Source organism: Helobdella robusta (genome assembly GCF_000326865.2).
Source record: "Helobdella robusta unplaced genomic scaffold HELROscaffold_28, whole genome shotgun sequence".
In the NCBI taxonomy this organism is placed as follows: Eukaryota; Metazoa; Annelida; class Clitellata; order Rhynchobdellida; family Glossiphoniidae; genus Helobdella; species Helobdella robusta.
Window position 1 is genome coordinate 1,553,010 of NW_008704435.1, and position 18,538 is coordinate 1,571,547.

The following is an 18,538-nucleotide window of genomic DNA, read 5'->3' on the forward strand; positions in this document are numbered from 1 at the left end:
CTAGGGGGGTGCGGGGGGTGCGGATTGCACCGGGTGACATCCTCACAGGAGATGACACCAAAATATCACTGTATATGTTTTTATGTCCCTCCATGAAATTATTCTTATCATTAATTCAGCCTAACCCACCCAGCGCCCAGAAATGTATTATGAATAAAATTTTTTTCGTTCAAATCACTTTTGTATTCGACATTTATACCATTCAAATTCGACGTCCGAATTATTAAGCGTCGCGGCCGAGCACATTTAACTTGTTCGTGTTTATAAATTTTGCTAAGAATGCTGTATGTCTATGGGGTGTCATGAGAGGGGTGACACCATGAGTTACCGCACCGGGTGACACCAACCCTAGTGACGCCACTGACATATATATTTTAATTTTGATTATCATTGACATTTCATGTACGTTTTTACGATGAAAATAAAAAGGTGTTCTCATTATTATTATTATTATAATCTCGGGCAAAGCCCCTTGCCAAACAATATACAGAAAAAACAAAACAAAACGAAAACAATACCAAAAACTAAACAGGAAAAATTATGTGTACGTAAAAAGCAAAAGATAAATGAAACACTAATATAAATTACAAACATTAGATTGTTCGTCAGCAGATCACCACAGGCATACGTATATTGTCTTTATTGCTCACACATACTGACATAAATATCAAAAATAAAATCCATAACGAGGAACTACTGTTGTTGAACTACTCTAAAATTATTACTCCTACTTAAAATTTTTAATGTCACCATGTGAAAATTTTTAAATGGTACGAAATAAACGTCTGAAGCCAAATATTTAAACGTTAATTTTATATTTTGTTTAAAAAAAAATAAAAATCAAGTAATATTTAAAAATTTTATTTGAAAAATAACTTTTTTCATAAAAGTTGTCACAATTTTAATTGTAATTCTGTAATTAATGAATTCTTATATTTCCCAAATATTTTAATTTTTAATGAAATCCAATTAAATTAGTCAAATTTCTTTCTTTCGAACCAAAAATTATTCAGCAGAGCAAACGAGGCCAGCACCAAAGAACGGCCAACACTTCTCATTTTCGGCACAGAAGTTGAAATCACAGTCAATCAATTCTATTCAAAGTTATCAATGAAACATAAAAAAAAATAAACAGAAAATTTAAGTGTGTTTGAACGGGAAAGCCCAGCATTACTTGTCAAAAAAAATGTAGTAAATTATTCATATATTTTTTCTATTGAGAATTATAATTTAAACATCAATAAATTAAAAAAAATTATAATGAAAATTAATGTAAAATTGCAATTCAATTTAAACATACCTCCAGCTTTCCAATAGGCTTCCATTAAAACATCGGAATCGTCATTTGCCCTCACCAAAACATTTACAGTGTCAGATTTCTTGGGAAAGTACATGGCAGTTTGAAGGCCCTCAACTAAGAAGTACAACTCGTCAAAGTCGTCAACAGTTGCTGGCCCAGAGTAGGAAACGAAGACTGTAGCACTACCTCCACTGCGAATGGTCGCCTATTCAAAAATATAAAAAGATTCGAAAGGCAGTTTCGACATGTTCGTGTTGTTGGCTATCATCTACACGTTTTCTTCTATAGAAATTTTTAGTTTTAGTATAATTATTTGGTAATTTTCTAACAACGAAATAATTGATAAAACTTTGCTAATTTTTTGAATGTCAATGTTTACCCTGACTGACATTCCCCCGTCAGGAATTTCATGGGACCAGGTCCAGGTTTGTGACTTGGCAATAGGTACCTCAGCCCCGTCGACCAGAAGAATCGTGCCCAACATGCCCAGAAAGATAGCGATAACTTGCTTCATTTTCAGTGGTGAACGTTCAAGATATCTGTCGGTTTATGATAGTGAATATTGAAATGAATTAATTAAATTATACAATCTTTGCAAAAAAATTTATGGTATTTTTACGCTTATATTGATGACCAAATTTTCATAAACTAATAAAATATTTGCTATTAAATCTAAAGTTTATACAATCTAAACCGTATGGAGAAAACATCAAAACTTACTTTAAAGCAAGCTGTAAAATTTTCAAACAGCAATGTACATGTGTTAAAATTTCATGGTTTAAATAGAATTGAGGATCGCTAGCAAGGGCTCAGGTGAGTATTAAATGTGACCATCTCTTACTTGCCAAAACAATATGCGACAGTGAATTCATTAAAGCAAGAGAAAAAATATAAATTATAGTTGCTATGTCATCCATAATTTGAAAAATTGACAACTTATAAAAAATTTTGTTGTCAGAAAACATATGGATATACAATTCATTGGCGACACTGTCTAAATGACTAATAGAGGGAAAGATGAGCCTGAGCAGTTGCTCGGGAGCAATTTCAACGAATAGAATTTCAAGTTTTTTTACATAATCAAATCTATAGAAAAAAAGTCGTTTAGGCAACAATAAAATTAAAACACCAACACCGTATATCCGAATCTAAATTTTGTTATATTAGTGACTGAGAAGGATATTTTAAAGTAAATCAAATTCTTATTACCAAGAAACCAGACAAGAAAATTAATGATTTTAAAAAATTTATTCATGAACTAAGTGAAAAATAACAATTTAAAAATTATTCAAAAAGATTTATTTCTTAGGCATGTGAAAATATTAGTTTAAAATTAATTTTAATCAAATAAAAAAAATGGAAAACCGACATGATGTGAAAAATAGTAATTCAAAATCAATTTTAAGGAAATTGGAAAACCGATGAGAAGATGAAAATAATCTGAGTTTTAATGGGGTTTACTAAAAAATTCGACAAGCCACAAATCAAAATCTCGAGTCTATTCGAACCAGGTGATTTTGAAACCGTATACATAGAATGAGGTACAACGCTATTAGGCACATTCAAAACACACGGGGAACACGTACAGTCAAAAAGAAATACATACAATTAAATGCATTACTACCCTATTTTTACATTTAATTGCTTGATTAAAATTGCTTATTTTAAATAAGGATTACTTGCTTTATAAAAAAAGATAATATCAAAATGAGTGAGTCGTTTCGTATGTAACTTTTTGCAATTTAAAAATAATTTAAGTTATAGTTATCTTTCATAATAATTCAACACACGTAAGTCACCGGTATAAATTATGCTACTGTAACAATCATACAACACCCCTTCGCATCGTCTAAATAACAACAATGGAAGACTAGCGGCAATAATAATAAATCAAAGCGAGTTAGTTCTCGTTGCAAATATATTGATGAACATCTCGATATAAATTAAAACAATTATGAACAATTTAACAAGTTGGACAACATTTTATTATATAAAAACTAACATTGATAAACAGGTGAAGAATAGAGAACAACATTATATGGTAGAGAATGTTGAAGCTAAATAAAAGAATCGACATTATATGCCGAAGAACAATATATTAATAATAACTTTTAAATTCACCCTGGGCAAACTTTTTAGTTTCTATGATACCGTTAAAAACGTAAATTAAAAAATAACACATTAGTATGTAAATATAGAGTATATAAATTAATATATATATATATATATATATATATATATATATATATATATATATATATATATATATATATATATATATGTTGGTAATAGACCATAATTTAGAAAAATCGAAAAAACGAACTACAAACATATTAACGCCAAACATTCGGTAGAATTTATAGAATATATATATATATATATATATATATATATATATATATATATATGCATTTTAATAATAACAACAACAACAACAACAGAAGTATATTAGACAATTATTATTATTTCGTAATAATTAATTGTACCGTCTACTTTTAACATTATTTCTCTTATTATTATTATTATTTGTTAGTTTTATTTATTATAATATAATTTTATGGCTCGAGGACAGACGTCTTTATCACATCCATCACCAATGTTTTGTCAATGCAACAAAATAATGAGCCATTCAAACGTTTAATGCCTGAGTGGATGTATGTACGTACATTTGTTAGATAAAACATTAGGTAAACACATTTTTTTGATATTCTCCCAATTTAATTTATATGCCCCAAACAAAAATTGTATTTATAATTTTATGCTCGAACTGTTGAAGACTAGTATAAATTTTTTACTTTGTATTTTGTGTAAGGATGAAGAAAAGTTTGAGAATATTTTTTAGAAAACGTAAAATATTTTAATGCAATAATATCTGCATTAACTGAGAGTTAACGTGATGTTTTTTTAGCACGAAAATAGTTTATAATATTGTTGTAAATCTTTGACACTCATTACTACCAACACCAACGTTGTAGCTTCAATGTTCTCTGGATGTCCAACACCAGTGTTGTAGCTTCCAACGATCGTCAAGTTATCGTTTTTCCGTAGGCTCAATATTTCCGATAGATGAACGCAACTGCTTCAAACTCAAACATTGTTGAACGTTTATTTGAATGCCAACAGTAAAATAAACACTAAACTAATCCATGTAACTCACATTTACTACTTCGCTTCCAAACTCGCTCTCAATCTCTTTCTCCGTAGGACCTTATAGAGCCCCTACGGTAGATTATTGCAATCAAAAGATTACAGATATTGCAAAGATAACAAAGATAACAAATAATCATGATAACAAATAATATAGCGCAATTTGACCATCGTTTAACACTACAGCTGTTGTAACAATATTTAACTACCCCAGGAATTCATATCAAAAATTAAAATAAAAAAGGGCATAAACTTTTTGGTATCGGTTTAGATGAATCAGACTTATAATGCTAGCAATATTGTTTAGCTAGGTACCTAGGGATGATTCAATTAGCTCACATTTCATCATTTTTTAATTAAATCTTGATAAAAACAATTGTGCGATTTTTGACGATTATTTTAAAATATACTTTTTTGATCATGACATCAAAACCACTAGTTTACATTGTTTAACAAGGAAAAAACAGTCCTCAGATTTTACACATCAGTAGTGCTGGTAGCGTACGACTGACGCTCGCTGTTGGCATCAGCCATTGGATGTCCAGCCTTTGACTACAATAAACTGAGCTCAAAGAAATTCCAATTATATAAACAACATTTGAAATCTAGTACGGAAGAAGTAGCTACCTGGGAGCCAACAAGAAAAAAATTATGTCGAATATATTATTATAATGATCGAGTACGCTACACAAACAGTCGAACACAGCGTATAACAAACAATAAGCCATCATATTGTATTCAGCTTGATATGCAAATGTTTTCATTCGCGATTCGATGTTGTTTAGATTGATTGATTTGTTTGTCTCGACGGCAAATTCGTTTGAATAGGTATTTAATGAGTTAAATATCCACTATTAATTAATAACGAAATTTTTGATTGGCGAAAGTTATAATTAATGAAACAAAAAATTTATATATATGAAAAATAACACTGTAGGTGAAGATAACATAGAGATAGACTAAAAATAACAAAATTGATTTATCCATTTGCATATTGCCAGCTCACGAGAATTAGAACCCGCGTTACAATGTCTCTTCATACGATAGTAATAATTATAAACTCACTTTAACTAACGGTTTACATTGCAGGATGGCGGTGATGGTTTCAACTTTGATTGTTTACATAATAAGTTTTTTGCTAGCATTTTGTGCATTCAAGTTTTATCGGAGTTATAAATATTTGAATGCGAATGGAAATCACAGAGCTCAACCGCCTCCATGCCTTCCTTCATTACCAATAATCGGTTCCCTTTTGGTTTTTCCAAACAAAAACATCAATTCCATGCCAAGTTTTTTTATGGAAAAATCGAGGTCTCTCGGAAACGTCATTGCGTTTTACATGTGCAACAGGTTTGAAATGTTGTTTTTTTTGTTGAATATTTAAAAAAACCGCGCTCGTGTGCATAAACGAAAATAAAATTGATGGAAATGAATAATTTTAAAATAATTTAAAAAACCCAGATATGTGGTTGTTCTGAATAAAAAGAAAACAATACAAGAAGCTTTAGTGAAACATTCACTAAGTTTTTCAAGTCGTCCTACTTTTTACATGAACAGCATTTTTAATAAAAAACTTACAGGTTTGTTGATTAAAGTATCATTATATGATAGAAATACTCTATTTACTTTTTAGGAACATGAAAATATTACTAACATTTCAAACAGGAGAATAAATTCATTTTAGTTATCATAAAAATAACGTATTTCATCGTAAAATTTATTTCGGCGGAAGGAAGTGTGATTATTTAGCATTTGTTCTAAAAGTTTCATGTCAGTATGATGATTGTGCATATCAAGGATTATAGTCAGTTTTAATTCCAGGACGGAAGCTAGTTTATTCAAACGATGATGATTAAGAAGATGATCGCTGATTAAGAAGATGAGATATATTTATCACTTTTTGTAGATATATATGATGCATGCAATTTATTTCAACAGGTTGAAGCAATTATTAAAAAAAAATTATTTTTATTTTAATTTAATGGATTAAGTAAGCAGTAAGGTTTAATTTAATGGATTAAGTAAGGTTATAATTTTTAACATGAAGATAAGTTTAGGACGTTTATAATTAAAAATACAATATTATACTTATTACAATTCTGAATCATTTATCTTTTCAAACTCACCAATGTGGAAATTATCAGGAATTGCGGAGCATCCTTACAATGACCATTTTAAGCTGCATCACCGCATTTGTCTCAATATTTTGAAACATTTTGGTTTTGGACAGGGAGTTATGGAAGCCAGAATTAAAGCGGAAGTTGAAGACTTACTTGGGAGAGTAGATGATAAAAAGGATGAAGCATTTGATCCGTCATTTGAAATAACTGCAGCGGTTTCAAACGTGATTAGCAGCATAATATTCGGGAGGAGCTGGTCCAAAGACGATCCCAATTTTCATGAAGGGTTGGACATTATTCATTCTTTTTTGTCCGATGACACGAATTCTATTATGATTGACTTTTTCCCCGTTGTTCGATACTTACCATATTATAACCAGTGCATAAAAAACTACAAAAATTTGCGCAAAAGATGGGATTCATACATTGGAAATGTGATTGACGATGCATTAAAAAGTGATGTCGAAAATTTTTGTAACTTGTATTTAAAAGAAGCAAACATCTCAAAAATTGATATAATGGAAGAAGATCAATTGAAAAACACAATAAGAGATCTTTTTTTAGCTGGCACTGAAACAACTGCTACAACTCTTCTCTGGTTTATCATCATCATGGCCAACAATCAAGGTGTTCAAAAAAGGGTCCAAAATGAGTTGGATAGAGTTGTTGGTTCAAATAGATTGCCATGCCTAGAAGATAAACCAAATCTGCCAATTACCGAAGCATTTATCCTGGAAGCGATGAGGTTTAAAACCTTGGTGCCAATGGCTCTTGTGCATTTAACAACTAAAGAAACGATTATTGATGGAGTTCTGATTCCTAGTGGAGTCATGGTTGGTGAGACAATTATCAATTAAACTGGGATTTGTTTATATTTAAATAATTTCTGTCAAGGTAATGCCTAATATTTATAGCGCTCACATGAACTCAGAAGATTGGGTCGATCCTGAAATATTTAAAATTGAAAGATTTCTTAACGATGATCAAACGCAGGTCGTCAACAGAGACTTGATTATTCCATTTTCTCTAGGTGGTTTATGAAACTTTAAATATTTTTTCAGTAATTACGCTAATGAATAATTCACACATAATTTAGGAAAGAGAGCCTGCTTGGGTGAAATACTTGCCAAGCAGGAAATATTTCTCTTCACAACATCCATCCTACATAAATATTCAATTTTACCTAAGAAATGTGATGAGAAAATAGTTGTGGAAGAAATTATTGGCATTACTGTATCCCCTTCGCCGTTCGAAGCAAGACTTGTTAAAAGAAACTAGAAAACTATTTCGGTAATATGGAAGATTTTTTGGAAAATTGTTACTCGCTTTCTACGTTTTTTTAATTGTTACATTTTTGCCAATCTTAACATCTTAAAGTCGGTACTTTATTGACAATTTCATTTCTAATTTATCTTGTTCTTGCTACCGGTTCATTTTGGAAAATATTTTGTAGATAAGTTTGTTAGAACTAATTTATTTTTAATTTTTTGGATGTTTTGTAGTGAAGTTGTTTGAAAGATTTATACTGGTTTCATGAATGCAGCGTGTACTGCTGTTAAATCTGTTGATCCTGCTTTAATGTCGTACTATTCTAACTTGATGTTATGCAGCGCCAGTTGGCGTAGAAAAGTTGAACGACGTTGTTTTTAACCATCACATAACTGTCTCGGAAATGTGCCAAATGATCTTTGATCATCTGCGTAAGAAAGAGACAAATATGTAATTAAGAGCAAAATGAATGCGTCACTAGGCTGTTATTGTCAAAATTTATAATATTATTAATTTATATAATTTTTTGGAAGATTGAAATGCTTTTTTAACAAAAATATTAGACATAAATTTTGATTAGAAACGTGATTTGCATTCCCTCTCATCTCGGCGACTAATATTATAATTATTTTTTCAGTAAAATTATATGGCAATTTTTTTGTTATTAAATAATTAACAACTTTTTTGTTAGGTTAATAAATTGTTTGGGGTTTGACTTAAGTATAGATTCATTTTTTATCTAAAGCTATCTACAGGCTTAAACTGGATGCATCTGAAACCATTGGGCACTTAATTGTTGTTCGTTTTAATAATTTATTTTTATTAGCAATATATTAAAAGTAAAATTATTTTTCTTGTTTCTATTGTTGATAACATTTTTATTATCGAAATAATCTTCGTTTTGCGAATTAAAAATTAAAAACCTTCAACCATTGCCCAGATTGTTACTTACATTTTACACTTAACATTACTACACAATAATTGAACTATGGAACCACTGTTTCGTATCACTACTAACTAAAATGATGAAATTTTCAAAAATCGTATTTGGTCTCATCTGTTTCATTACATATCATATTAATGATTTGGTTCATAAAAATAGAGTTTGGACGTTACAGACGGATGTCTGTTTGTGTGTGTTTGGTGGTGTGTAGTTGTGAATGTACTGAGAAAATTGATGAACTCATACATGGACTAAACGAAAGGAGAAATAATAGGAAATTAGATACATACAAATTTATCTACCCCATTATTCAAATGAGCATTTGGTTTTTAGTAAGTTAATTGAGAAAATTTGTGATTACATAAAAATTAATAAAATTAAACGAATTCAATGAATGAAGAATTGAACAGACGGACACCTGCGTGCGTTGTCAAAAAATTATAACTCTTTTGTTGACTTGACATTTTGTCTAGTCAACCAAAAAACTTCGATCAACTTTTCTGGCTACTTGAAACATAATCAATGTAAAGAGAAGAGAGGCTTGTAAATGCTATGACTGGCAAAAGTTATGAATAAATTATTATAAGTGAACTGCTTGAAAACTTGTTTACTATTTTCAAGCTGGTTTTTTAAAAACTGGTTCACTTCAAAATTAATTTCAAGAGATCTCAGCGTAATCATTTGCAGCAAATTGAAGTTACTGTTGTGATGCAAGTATTGGATACAATTTATATAATTAGAGTAAAACGTTTAACAATATAAAATATGCCTGCTATTATATAAAAATTGCAACGATAATAAACTGATGTCATTATTGTAAAGTGTAATATATTTATAACTCTACGTCTTTCAACAAATAGCTATAGCAATAAAACGCCTGGTAATGCTTATTTGGCAGAAAGCTATTCAGATTAAGTCTGTCATGAACATTAAAACTCTACCTCTACAGCTTTTAACGTTGAATGAAAATTCACCATTTAATGAACTGACTGAAATATGGCGGCAATTTTATTAACCATCTTCGTTTATGTAGCTAGTTTCGTGATAGCTTATTTTGCATTAAGGTTGTATCGAAATTATAATTCGTCGAGCGTTGATGCAGACGTCAAACTGCCACCATGTATGACGTCACTACCGGTTGTGGGATCTCTGTTATTTATCCCAAGTGGGAAGACAGTTTCGTTAGCGAAATTTCTCATGGAAAAGTCAAAGTCACTTGGAAACGTTTTTGCATTCTATATGGGCAACAGGTTAGATGATATCTTCCTTATTGCACTATACTACCAGTCTTGAACCTTTGAAAAACATTCCAGGTACGTGGTTGTTTTGAATGGAAGGAAAGTTTTACACGAGGCATTGGTTAAACATTCAATAAGTTTCTCAAGTCGTCCAAAATTTTATCTACATAAATACATAAACAAGAAACTAACGGGTTAGAATGAAACAATATTTTTATTGTTAAAATATTTTGTATGATGATAAATTGTTTATAAATAAAAGGAATAATCGAACATCCGTATGACAAGCACTTCAAGATACATCATCGCATATGCCTCAATATTTTGAAACATTTTGGATTTGGTAGAGGAGTCATGGAAGCCAGAATCAAAGTAGAAGTTGAAGATCTCATAAAAAGAGTGAAAATCAAAAACGGTGAAGCTTTCAATCCTCTATTCGAAATTACAGCTGCCGTCTCAAATGTAATTTGCAGCATAATATTTGGAAAGAGATGGTCAAAAGAAGATCCTAAATTTCAAAAAGGACTTGAGTTGATAAATTCAATACTATTAAGTAGTATCGATTCAATGTTGATAAATTTTTTTCCAATCATTCGATTTCTACCTTCCTATAAAAAAAGTTTAAACCAACTTCTTGACACATTTGACAAATGGGATAAGTATTTAGAAAATGTAATTAATGAAGCCGTGACAAATGATACTGAAAGTTTTTGTAGCATGTATTTAAGTGAATTCAATAAATGTAGAGAAAACGTTATTGACAAAGACCAATTCAAAAACACCATTCGAGATCTTTTCATGGCTGGAACGGAAACTACAGCTACCACACTTTTATGGCTCATCATTATTATGGCCAACAATCAAGATGTTCAAAAAAAAGTTCAAGACGAACTAGATAAAGTAGTTGGTAATCATCAGCCATCAATTGAAAATAAACCAAACTTGCCAATAACTGAGGCAACTATATTAGAAGTTATGAGGTTCAAAACATTAGTGCCAATGTCTTTATCTCATTTAACAACTAAAGAAACGATAATTGATGGAATTTCGATTCCAAGTGATGTTATGGTATAAAATTAAAAATTTTAACCAAATATAACTGATTCAAATAAATTTTCACATTTTATGAAGGTTATGCCAAACATCTATAGTGCCCACATGAACTCGGATGAATGGGATAAACCGGAGTTGTTTAAAATTGAAAGATTTCTGAATCCGGATCAAACCCAAGTTATCAGAAGGGATTCAGTCATTTCATTTTCGTTAGGTCTGACATTTCATTTTCTCTCAATATCTAAAAAGGATTATGTAATTTTCAATGGTCTAATAACATATTTTGTTTTTTAACACAGGAAAAAGAGCTTGTTTGGGTGAAATTTTAGCCAGGCAAGAAATTTTTCTGTTTACTACATCGCTTCTGCAAAACTTTCATATTTTGCCCGTAGAAGGCGAAGAAAAAATAAACGTTAAAGAAATTCAAAGTGTCACCACGTCTCCATCTTCGTTTGAAGCAAGACTGGTTTGCAGAAAATAAACGAGAGATTATATAATGCAAGCCGTATAATAATTATTTTTGATGGACAATCAATCTGCTTGAGATCAAAAACACTAAAATACTTCTGGAATTTTGAACCCATTTTTTAATTTTATGTTTCAGTGCATTTTAGATGCGCTGAAACCATAAAAAAATCATTGATAAAACTATTCATTTACTATAAATGACGAAAATAGTTTTCTAGTTATATATTGTAATTTAAAAGTTTCAAATTATGTTTCAGTTGTGCGGGTTTGGCTGCAAAAAATTCGTCAAAAAAACATTGTTTTCAAAACACGAAAAATATGGAATTTTCAAAATTTAGATCATAGAATTATATTAGCGGAATATCTTTATGGTAATCTGTAATCATTTAATTTAAGCTTTACTACAATGACACAAAAGCTCCTTGATAAACATTCTAACAAAATTACTACAGTTCAGCCCCTACTTATTTTAATACATGATTTAAGTTTTGCGATTTGTTAAAACAATACAAAATTTAAATATTTAGCATTATTTTTTTTCATTTCACAATATGCTCATTTCAATTATACACGATTTTCCATTTTCAGTTTATAGAAGTGTTATGAAATTTTTCATAATTAAACTTACATACTATAAAAGACAATCAAAAAGTCAACAAAAAAACGCAAAAAATTTCAAACTCCAACTGCTATGAGACTATATAATTTTAATAGAGAAATTTGGGGTAACAACATAATAAAACTGTAAACAAGAGAAATTTAGGAAAATTTTGGTCAGTCACTGTTTTTGGTCAGTCACTGTTCCATTGCACGTGGGGGTGTAATTAGATAATTTGAATTTCTTTATGAACCTATTTGTGGTAAGACCACTACTACAGCCTTCTAAATTCATTCCATGGTTTGGTAGGACGGTTGGTGGAAATGCTTACCATCTAGTGGCTCTTTAATTTTATGTAAAATTTACTTTCAATCAGTCGTTGTGCTGCTGCTAGAGTCATGATTCCTGAACTAACTGTCATTTTATTTACGGTTTTGAAATGCGGCTTTTCGAAATAAACAAAAAATATGAAATTTATTGGAAAATCTTGTTGAAAATCAAGTAAACGATTTTTTATATTTTCATTGTTTAGTAGATTTCATCCATTGAAAAAATTAATCAAATTTTGAAATGAAATTAAAAAATTATAATGAAAATTGAAAATAATTTGTGGTGTTAAATAGAAATTTTCAGCCGAGGAGAGGAAATCAGCCCTACAAACATGTGCTCTGAATTTCAAAATCTGAAAAGAATCTGAAAAACGGGATTTTTATTTTTTCAAAAAAATTGGATTAACGACCAAAAAATGTAACACTTCATGTAGGTTATTTTTTGAAAAAAAGTTTACTTTTATCATTAGTTAGTTGGGTACACCGAAAACACCGCAGAGAAATGAAAAAAAGCATTCTTACTACACACGCATAGTAGCAAATCCATACATATTACGTGCACTAGTATAGTAGATATATATTATATTATATATTATATATATATATATATATATATATATATATATATATATATATATGTAAATATATATATCTAGTGTGGTATATATATATAATATATATATATATATATATATATATATATATTATATATATATATACATATATATATATATGTATATATATATATATATATATATATTGAGGAAAATCACAGCAATGTTCGGCGTTTGATAACTTCCTATTAAATTTTTCGATTTTTCTAACGGTTGATCTTAGATTCTTTTTCGTATTCATGCATAAAATAAATAAAAAATTTTCTTTTGAACTGAAGAAACTTAAAAATGATTTTCAATCAACTGTTAGAAAAATCGAAAAGTTAAATTGGAAGTTAACTAACGCCGGACATGCTGTGATTTTTATCAATAATTGCATTTCTGATAGTCTTAATCGTATATATATATATATATATATATATATACATATATATATATAATGTTCGTATTTATAATTTAGAGTTTTCGCTTAGCTGTATATAAACAGAAAGAGAGAGAGAGAAAAAGAGAGAAAAAGAGAGAGCGAAAGGAGACACACTTAAAATATGTCAAATACCTTTAAAATGTTACTTTAACCATGGTCTGGGCATGTGTAAATTTCAGTTTCTCGTCTAGTATCTATTATTTAGGAGTCTATGCTTTAACCAAATTCAGTTTTTACTTATGAGATGAATTAGAAGTGATGAATTAATTCACATGTAGCGTTCACAAAGTATGCAACAACGTTTATAATAAAATTCCCATTGTAAACCACGATCAGCAGATTTGAACAACAATAACAGACTGTAAGCCACACTGTGTGTTTGCAATGGTGAGCGTGCATGCTTATTATGTAAAAGTTATATGCTACGGGTTCGCTATATGGGAACATACAAACTTGTTTCTTATTTACAAACATTCTTTCAATCGCATTACATATCAAAACTCAAAAAGTTTATGCTTGTAAACGTTGTTACTATATCGTTACTAATGATCTGTTGTTTTTAAATATTCCCTTATTTGATATGGCGTTTTTAATTTCAACAATTTTTATTTACGTAATTAGCTTTATACTAGCTTTTTTATTATTAAATATTTATCGAAATCGAAAACCTTCGAATAGTGTTCAGAGTAAGCACAGACTACCTCCATGTCTCACCTCATATCCCATTGTTGGTTCACTCTTCTCCATACCCTACAAAAACATGAACGAGTTGCCCCACTTCCTCATGAATAAAACTAAAACTCTGGGAAATATATTTGCATTCTATATGTGCAACAGGTGAAATGAATATTGTAATAAAATTTAAATTTGATTATTGAATTTTTATATTATTTCAATTGCATCGTTTATAATAAAATGTCAACTATATTTAATTACATCCAAACAGGTATGTGGTTGTTTTGAATAGTAGGAAAACAATATACGAAGCTCTTGTGAAACATTCACTCAGTTTTTCAAGTCGACCGTCCTTTTATTTGAGTTTGAAATTTAATACTAAACTGACAGGTCTGTATAGTTTTTCAGTTATAGTTACAAAAGTTTTTTTCTAACATTGAATTACTTCAATTTTGTTCAGGAATTGTTGAACATCCGTATGATGATCACTTCAAAATGCATCATCGTATATCTCTCAACATTTTGAAACATTTCGGCTTTGGACAGGGCGTTATGGAGTCAAGGATCAAAATAGAGGTGGACGATTTTATTGAAAGGATTAAAAATAAAAATGGAAAAGCCTTCAATCCAGTTTTTGAAATTACTGCAGCTGTTTCAAATGTGATATGCAGCATCATATTCGGCAAAGGTTGGTCCAAAGATGATCCAGAGTTCCACGAGGGATTAGAAATTATTCATTCCATGGTTTCTAATACAACCAAATCAGTAATTATAAATTTTTTTCCGATTGTTCAATACCTTCCATCCAACAGAAGCTTCTTACAACACTTGGTTGTTTTATCTGGAAGATGGAAACGCTACATCGAAAATGTAGTCAATCGAGTTTTGGCTGATAAAAACAATGAAAACTTTTGCATTTTGTATTTAGACGAATTTAAAGATTCACAAAAAGATTTGTTTGACAAAGATCAATTTACAAACACAATAAGAGATCTATTCATTGCTGGCACCGAAACAACTGCTACAACTCTTTCGTGGTTGATCATTTTAATGGCTAACAATCCAGACGTTCAGCAGAAAGTCCAGGAAGAGTTGGACAGAGTAGTTGGTTTGAAAAGATTTCCATGTCTTGAAGATAAGACAAACTTGCCAATCACTGAAGCAACTATCCTGGAAGTGATGAGATTCAAAACACTGGTGCCCTTGGCTCTCCCTCACCTGACCACTAAGGAAACAATTATTGATGGAGTGTTGATACCCAGTAATGTTATGGTCAGTAGATCAGTTATTTGTTTGCTAAGAATAACAATTTGATAAATTAATTATTCATCTGTGTAGGTTATGCCTAACATTTATAGTGCTCACATGAACTCGGACGATTGGGACGAACCTGAAAAGTTTAAAATTGAAAGATTTCTAAATGAAGACCAAACTCAAGTTATCAACAGAGATTTAATTATCCCATTTTCTTTAGGTAAATGTCACTTAATTGATTCATTTTTGGGTAACAGTCTTTAAGTAGTTGAACATTGAACACAGGTAAACGATCATGCCTCGGAGAGATACTTGCCAAACAAGAACTCTTCCTTTTTACGACGGCTCTTCTGCAGAAATTCAAAATGCTCCCGGTCGAAGGTGAGACGGAAATAATCGTGGAAGAAACTGTCGGTGTGACTACATCACCATCTCATTTTGAAGCTCGGCTTGTGTCTAGAAACTGAAATATATTTAATTTTAGCGAACTGATAATTTCAATTCATTCGTGCTACAAAATGAAATTTTGTTTCATGTTTTAATATCATTTCAATATTTAATTTTTTTAATATTTGATTTTAACAAATGATTGTTTTCAATTTATTCATATAAAACAGCATTTGCCACTCTAACGAATTAATTTTTATATAATTCAACTAATTGGATTTCAACAGGAATCTTTGAAAAAGTTATCTCAACACAGTAATAAAAATCCAATTTTTATTTGTAAACGTAAAAACTGAATTTTCTACTTTTAACTATAATATGTGCTTGATTTAAATAGTTTTCCACTATAACCTTTTATTTTGCAGACGATTTAGCCTATTCAATCTATTCTCTGTCTAATCAAAAGAAGAGAAATAACAAACGATCTATAAATAATCCGATACTCGGTTATATATTTTTCTGACTCAGAGTCCCATTCTTTCATTAGAAATTGCCTGGATCAAAATTATAGCAAACAAGACTTACGAACTTGTCAACTGAAAACTCGAATAATTTGAACTGTCTTCAATTACATTTCTTTCTGAAAAAATTTAAAGATGTTCCCGAGCGGCTAATGAGTTTATGTTATAATTTTTTCTTATCAATTAGAATATTTTTATTTTAGTTGAAAGTAAGAATATTTTTATTTTAGTTGAAAGTATTTATAAACATATAAAGTAAAAATTTTGTTTTTTAATAAAATTTTGAGGATTAAATATAACAAATAATTGTTTTATTATTGTCAGTGAAATGAAAATATTTAGACAATTTCGTCGTTCATTAGACGATCACAAAAATTGTGTTCATTCATCGTAAATATATGAATATTTAAATAAAATCTTTTTGGTTTTCAATATTTTAAATTGTTGACCAATTTTGTACTTGAAGCGATGTTTTTGTGTGTAAATCCGTCACAGATTTCTCACGCTATATACAATGCAGTATATAATTACTACCGGCTTTTTGACGAGCTGCCAAGGTTCAGCTGAATAAAATTATGAATATTGTAAAGAGAAAATTTATTGGCGAATCTAACATAAGATATACAATTGAATAAAGCATAAATGTGAAGCATGGGATTTCTTAAAATTACGACTTTCAATATTATGCAGTTTTGTAGTTGAAATAATAGGATAAAAATTATCATATTTAGTGAAATTGCCACGTCACACGCGATGGTGTTCGTGATTTCATGGCGTCTGATACTCACACTCCTGACCAATTTAAACTTCATAGCTACTTCTCAACTAACAGTCGAGGCGGAAGAACCATAATTAGTTTGGCTGGAAGAATCTCATTAAATATTACCGAAAATTAACATTTTAAGCGAGTAATTAAAATTGACGGTAATAAAATTTATTTAAGCTCACTTTTACCCAAATTGAACCATAATATATTTTATCAACTCAACAAAGTTGCTAAGCAGTATTTAGTTTAGTTTCAAGGTTGTAATGGCTGTTTCAACATTTAACATCATGTCTTTCAATTTTAATTGTAATGTCCGAAAATTAACTAACGAAGTGTATAATTCACGCGAAAGCATCAGGAGTACCAAGTTTCACCACAAAGTTTTCTTGGTTTAAGTGCGAAAGAGAAGACGGGTCCACCTAAACCTACCAATGTACATTTTTTACTAAACGCTTATATAAATTGTCTTAAACTAGGACAAAATTAGACAAAAAATCCAACAAATTGAATAAAAAAAGGAACAGTACAGACCAACAAAACAAACAAACACAATAAGACAAACTCAAATCTTTACACATGTACACTTTGAAGCAGATTCATGGAATGGTAGAATAAGAAGTAGTCAGCCATTCAGCCGGTCAGCCATTCAGCCGGTCAGCCATTCAGCCGGTCAGTGCATGTTTAATGTTACTGATTTGATGTAGTGACGCGGTACAAGTGAATGAACAATCCGATCATTAGAGCCGCCATCAACATTCAACACATGGAATATCATTATCATGATCTTCTTTTTGCCATCATCGTCATCATCGTTATCATCTTTTAATCATTTTTATAAGGTCATTTTCAGCTTTATAATCATTATTATTTACATTAGCGTGGTAAATTGAGAAGACAAAAGATATAAAGACATTCTGAAGATATCATTTTTGTAAAGACCAAAATGTGAACCATTTTAAAATGATGATATTTCTAAAGATATCATTTTTTAAAGACCAAAATATGAACCATTTTAAAATGATGATATTTCTAAAGATATCATTTTTGTAATGATGATATTTTTAGAGATTTCATTGGCATTGTTATCATCGTCATCGATATTTCTACATTAATAGTGATCGTGCTACTCGTGTCATTGAGGAATGTTTTGATGAAAATACTTTGCCATTGATCCGGGTCATTATCATCATCATCTCCATCAATTACTCCTTCATCATCTTCATCATCATTTTCATCATCATCTTCTTCATCATCTTCATTTTCGTCATCATCTTCATCATCAGTTTCATCTTCTTCATTATCAGTTCTTCATCTCCACTGTATTGTTTATCGTATATCGGATTCATTTTCATGATCATCACCTATGATTACATGACTGTTACATATAGACAATAGTCACAATCATTTTCATCCCTCATTAATTTTTGCTGTT

At 30.1% G+C, this 18,538-nt stretch overlaps 3 protein-coding genes across 3 annotated transcripts; 2 read left to right on the forward strand and 1 right to left on the reverse strand.

The window, feature by feature from the left end:
* Positions 1-1,005: 1,005 nt before the first annotated feature.
* Positions 1,006-3,997, reverse strand: HELRODRAFT_174011 (hypothetical protein; the record flags this gene model as incomplete). The annotated part of the gene is made up of 5 exons (XM_009020567.1): positions 1,006-1,094; positions 1,301-1,505; positions 1,680-1,839; positions 2,021-2,108; positions 3,967-3,997. 5 exons carry the CDS (start codon positions 3,995-3,997, stop codon positions 1,006-1,008), a joined length of 573 nt encoding a protein of 190 aa, XP_009018815.1.
* Positions 3,998-6,575: 2,578 nt separating this feature from the next.
* On the forward strand, positions 6,576-7,845 carry HELRODRAFT_157153 (hypothetical protein; the record flags this gene model as incomplete). Its single annotated transcript, XM_009020568.1, has 3 exons — positions 6,576-7,400; positions 7,462-7,597; positions 7,664-7,845. 3 exons carry the CDS (start codon positions 6,576-6,578, stop codon positions 7,843-7,845), a joined length of 1,143 nt encoding a protein of 380 aa, XP_009018816.1.
* Positions 7,846-9,973: 2,128 nt separating this feature from the next.
* Positions 9,974-15,896, forward strand: HELRODRAFT_141144 (hypothetical protein; the record flags this gene model as incomplete). The annotated part of the gene is made up of 6 exons (XM_009020569.1): positions 9,974-10,029; positions 10,093-10,211; positions 10,280-10,723; positions 15,119-15,450; positions 15,517-15,652; positions 15,718-15,896. Coding segments are annotated over 6 exons (1,266 nt in total), but the record flags the coding sequence as incomplete, so codon positions are not given.
* Positions 15,897-18,538: the final 2,642 nt, after the last annotated feature.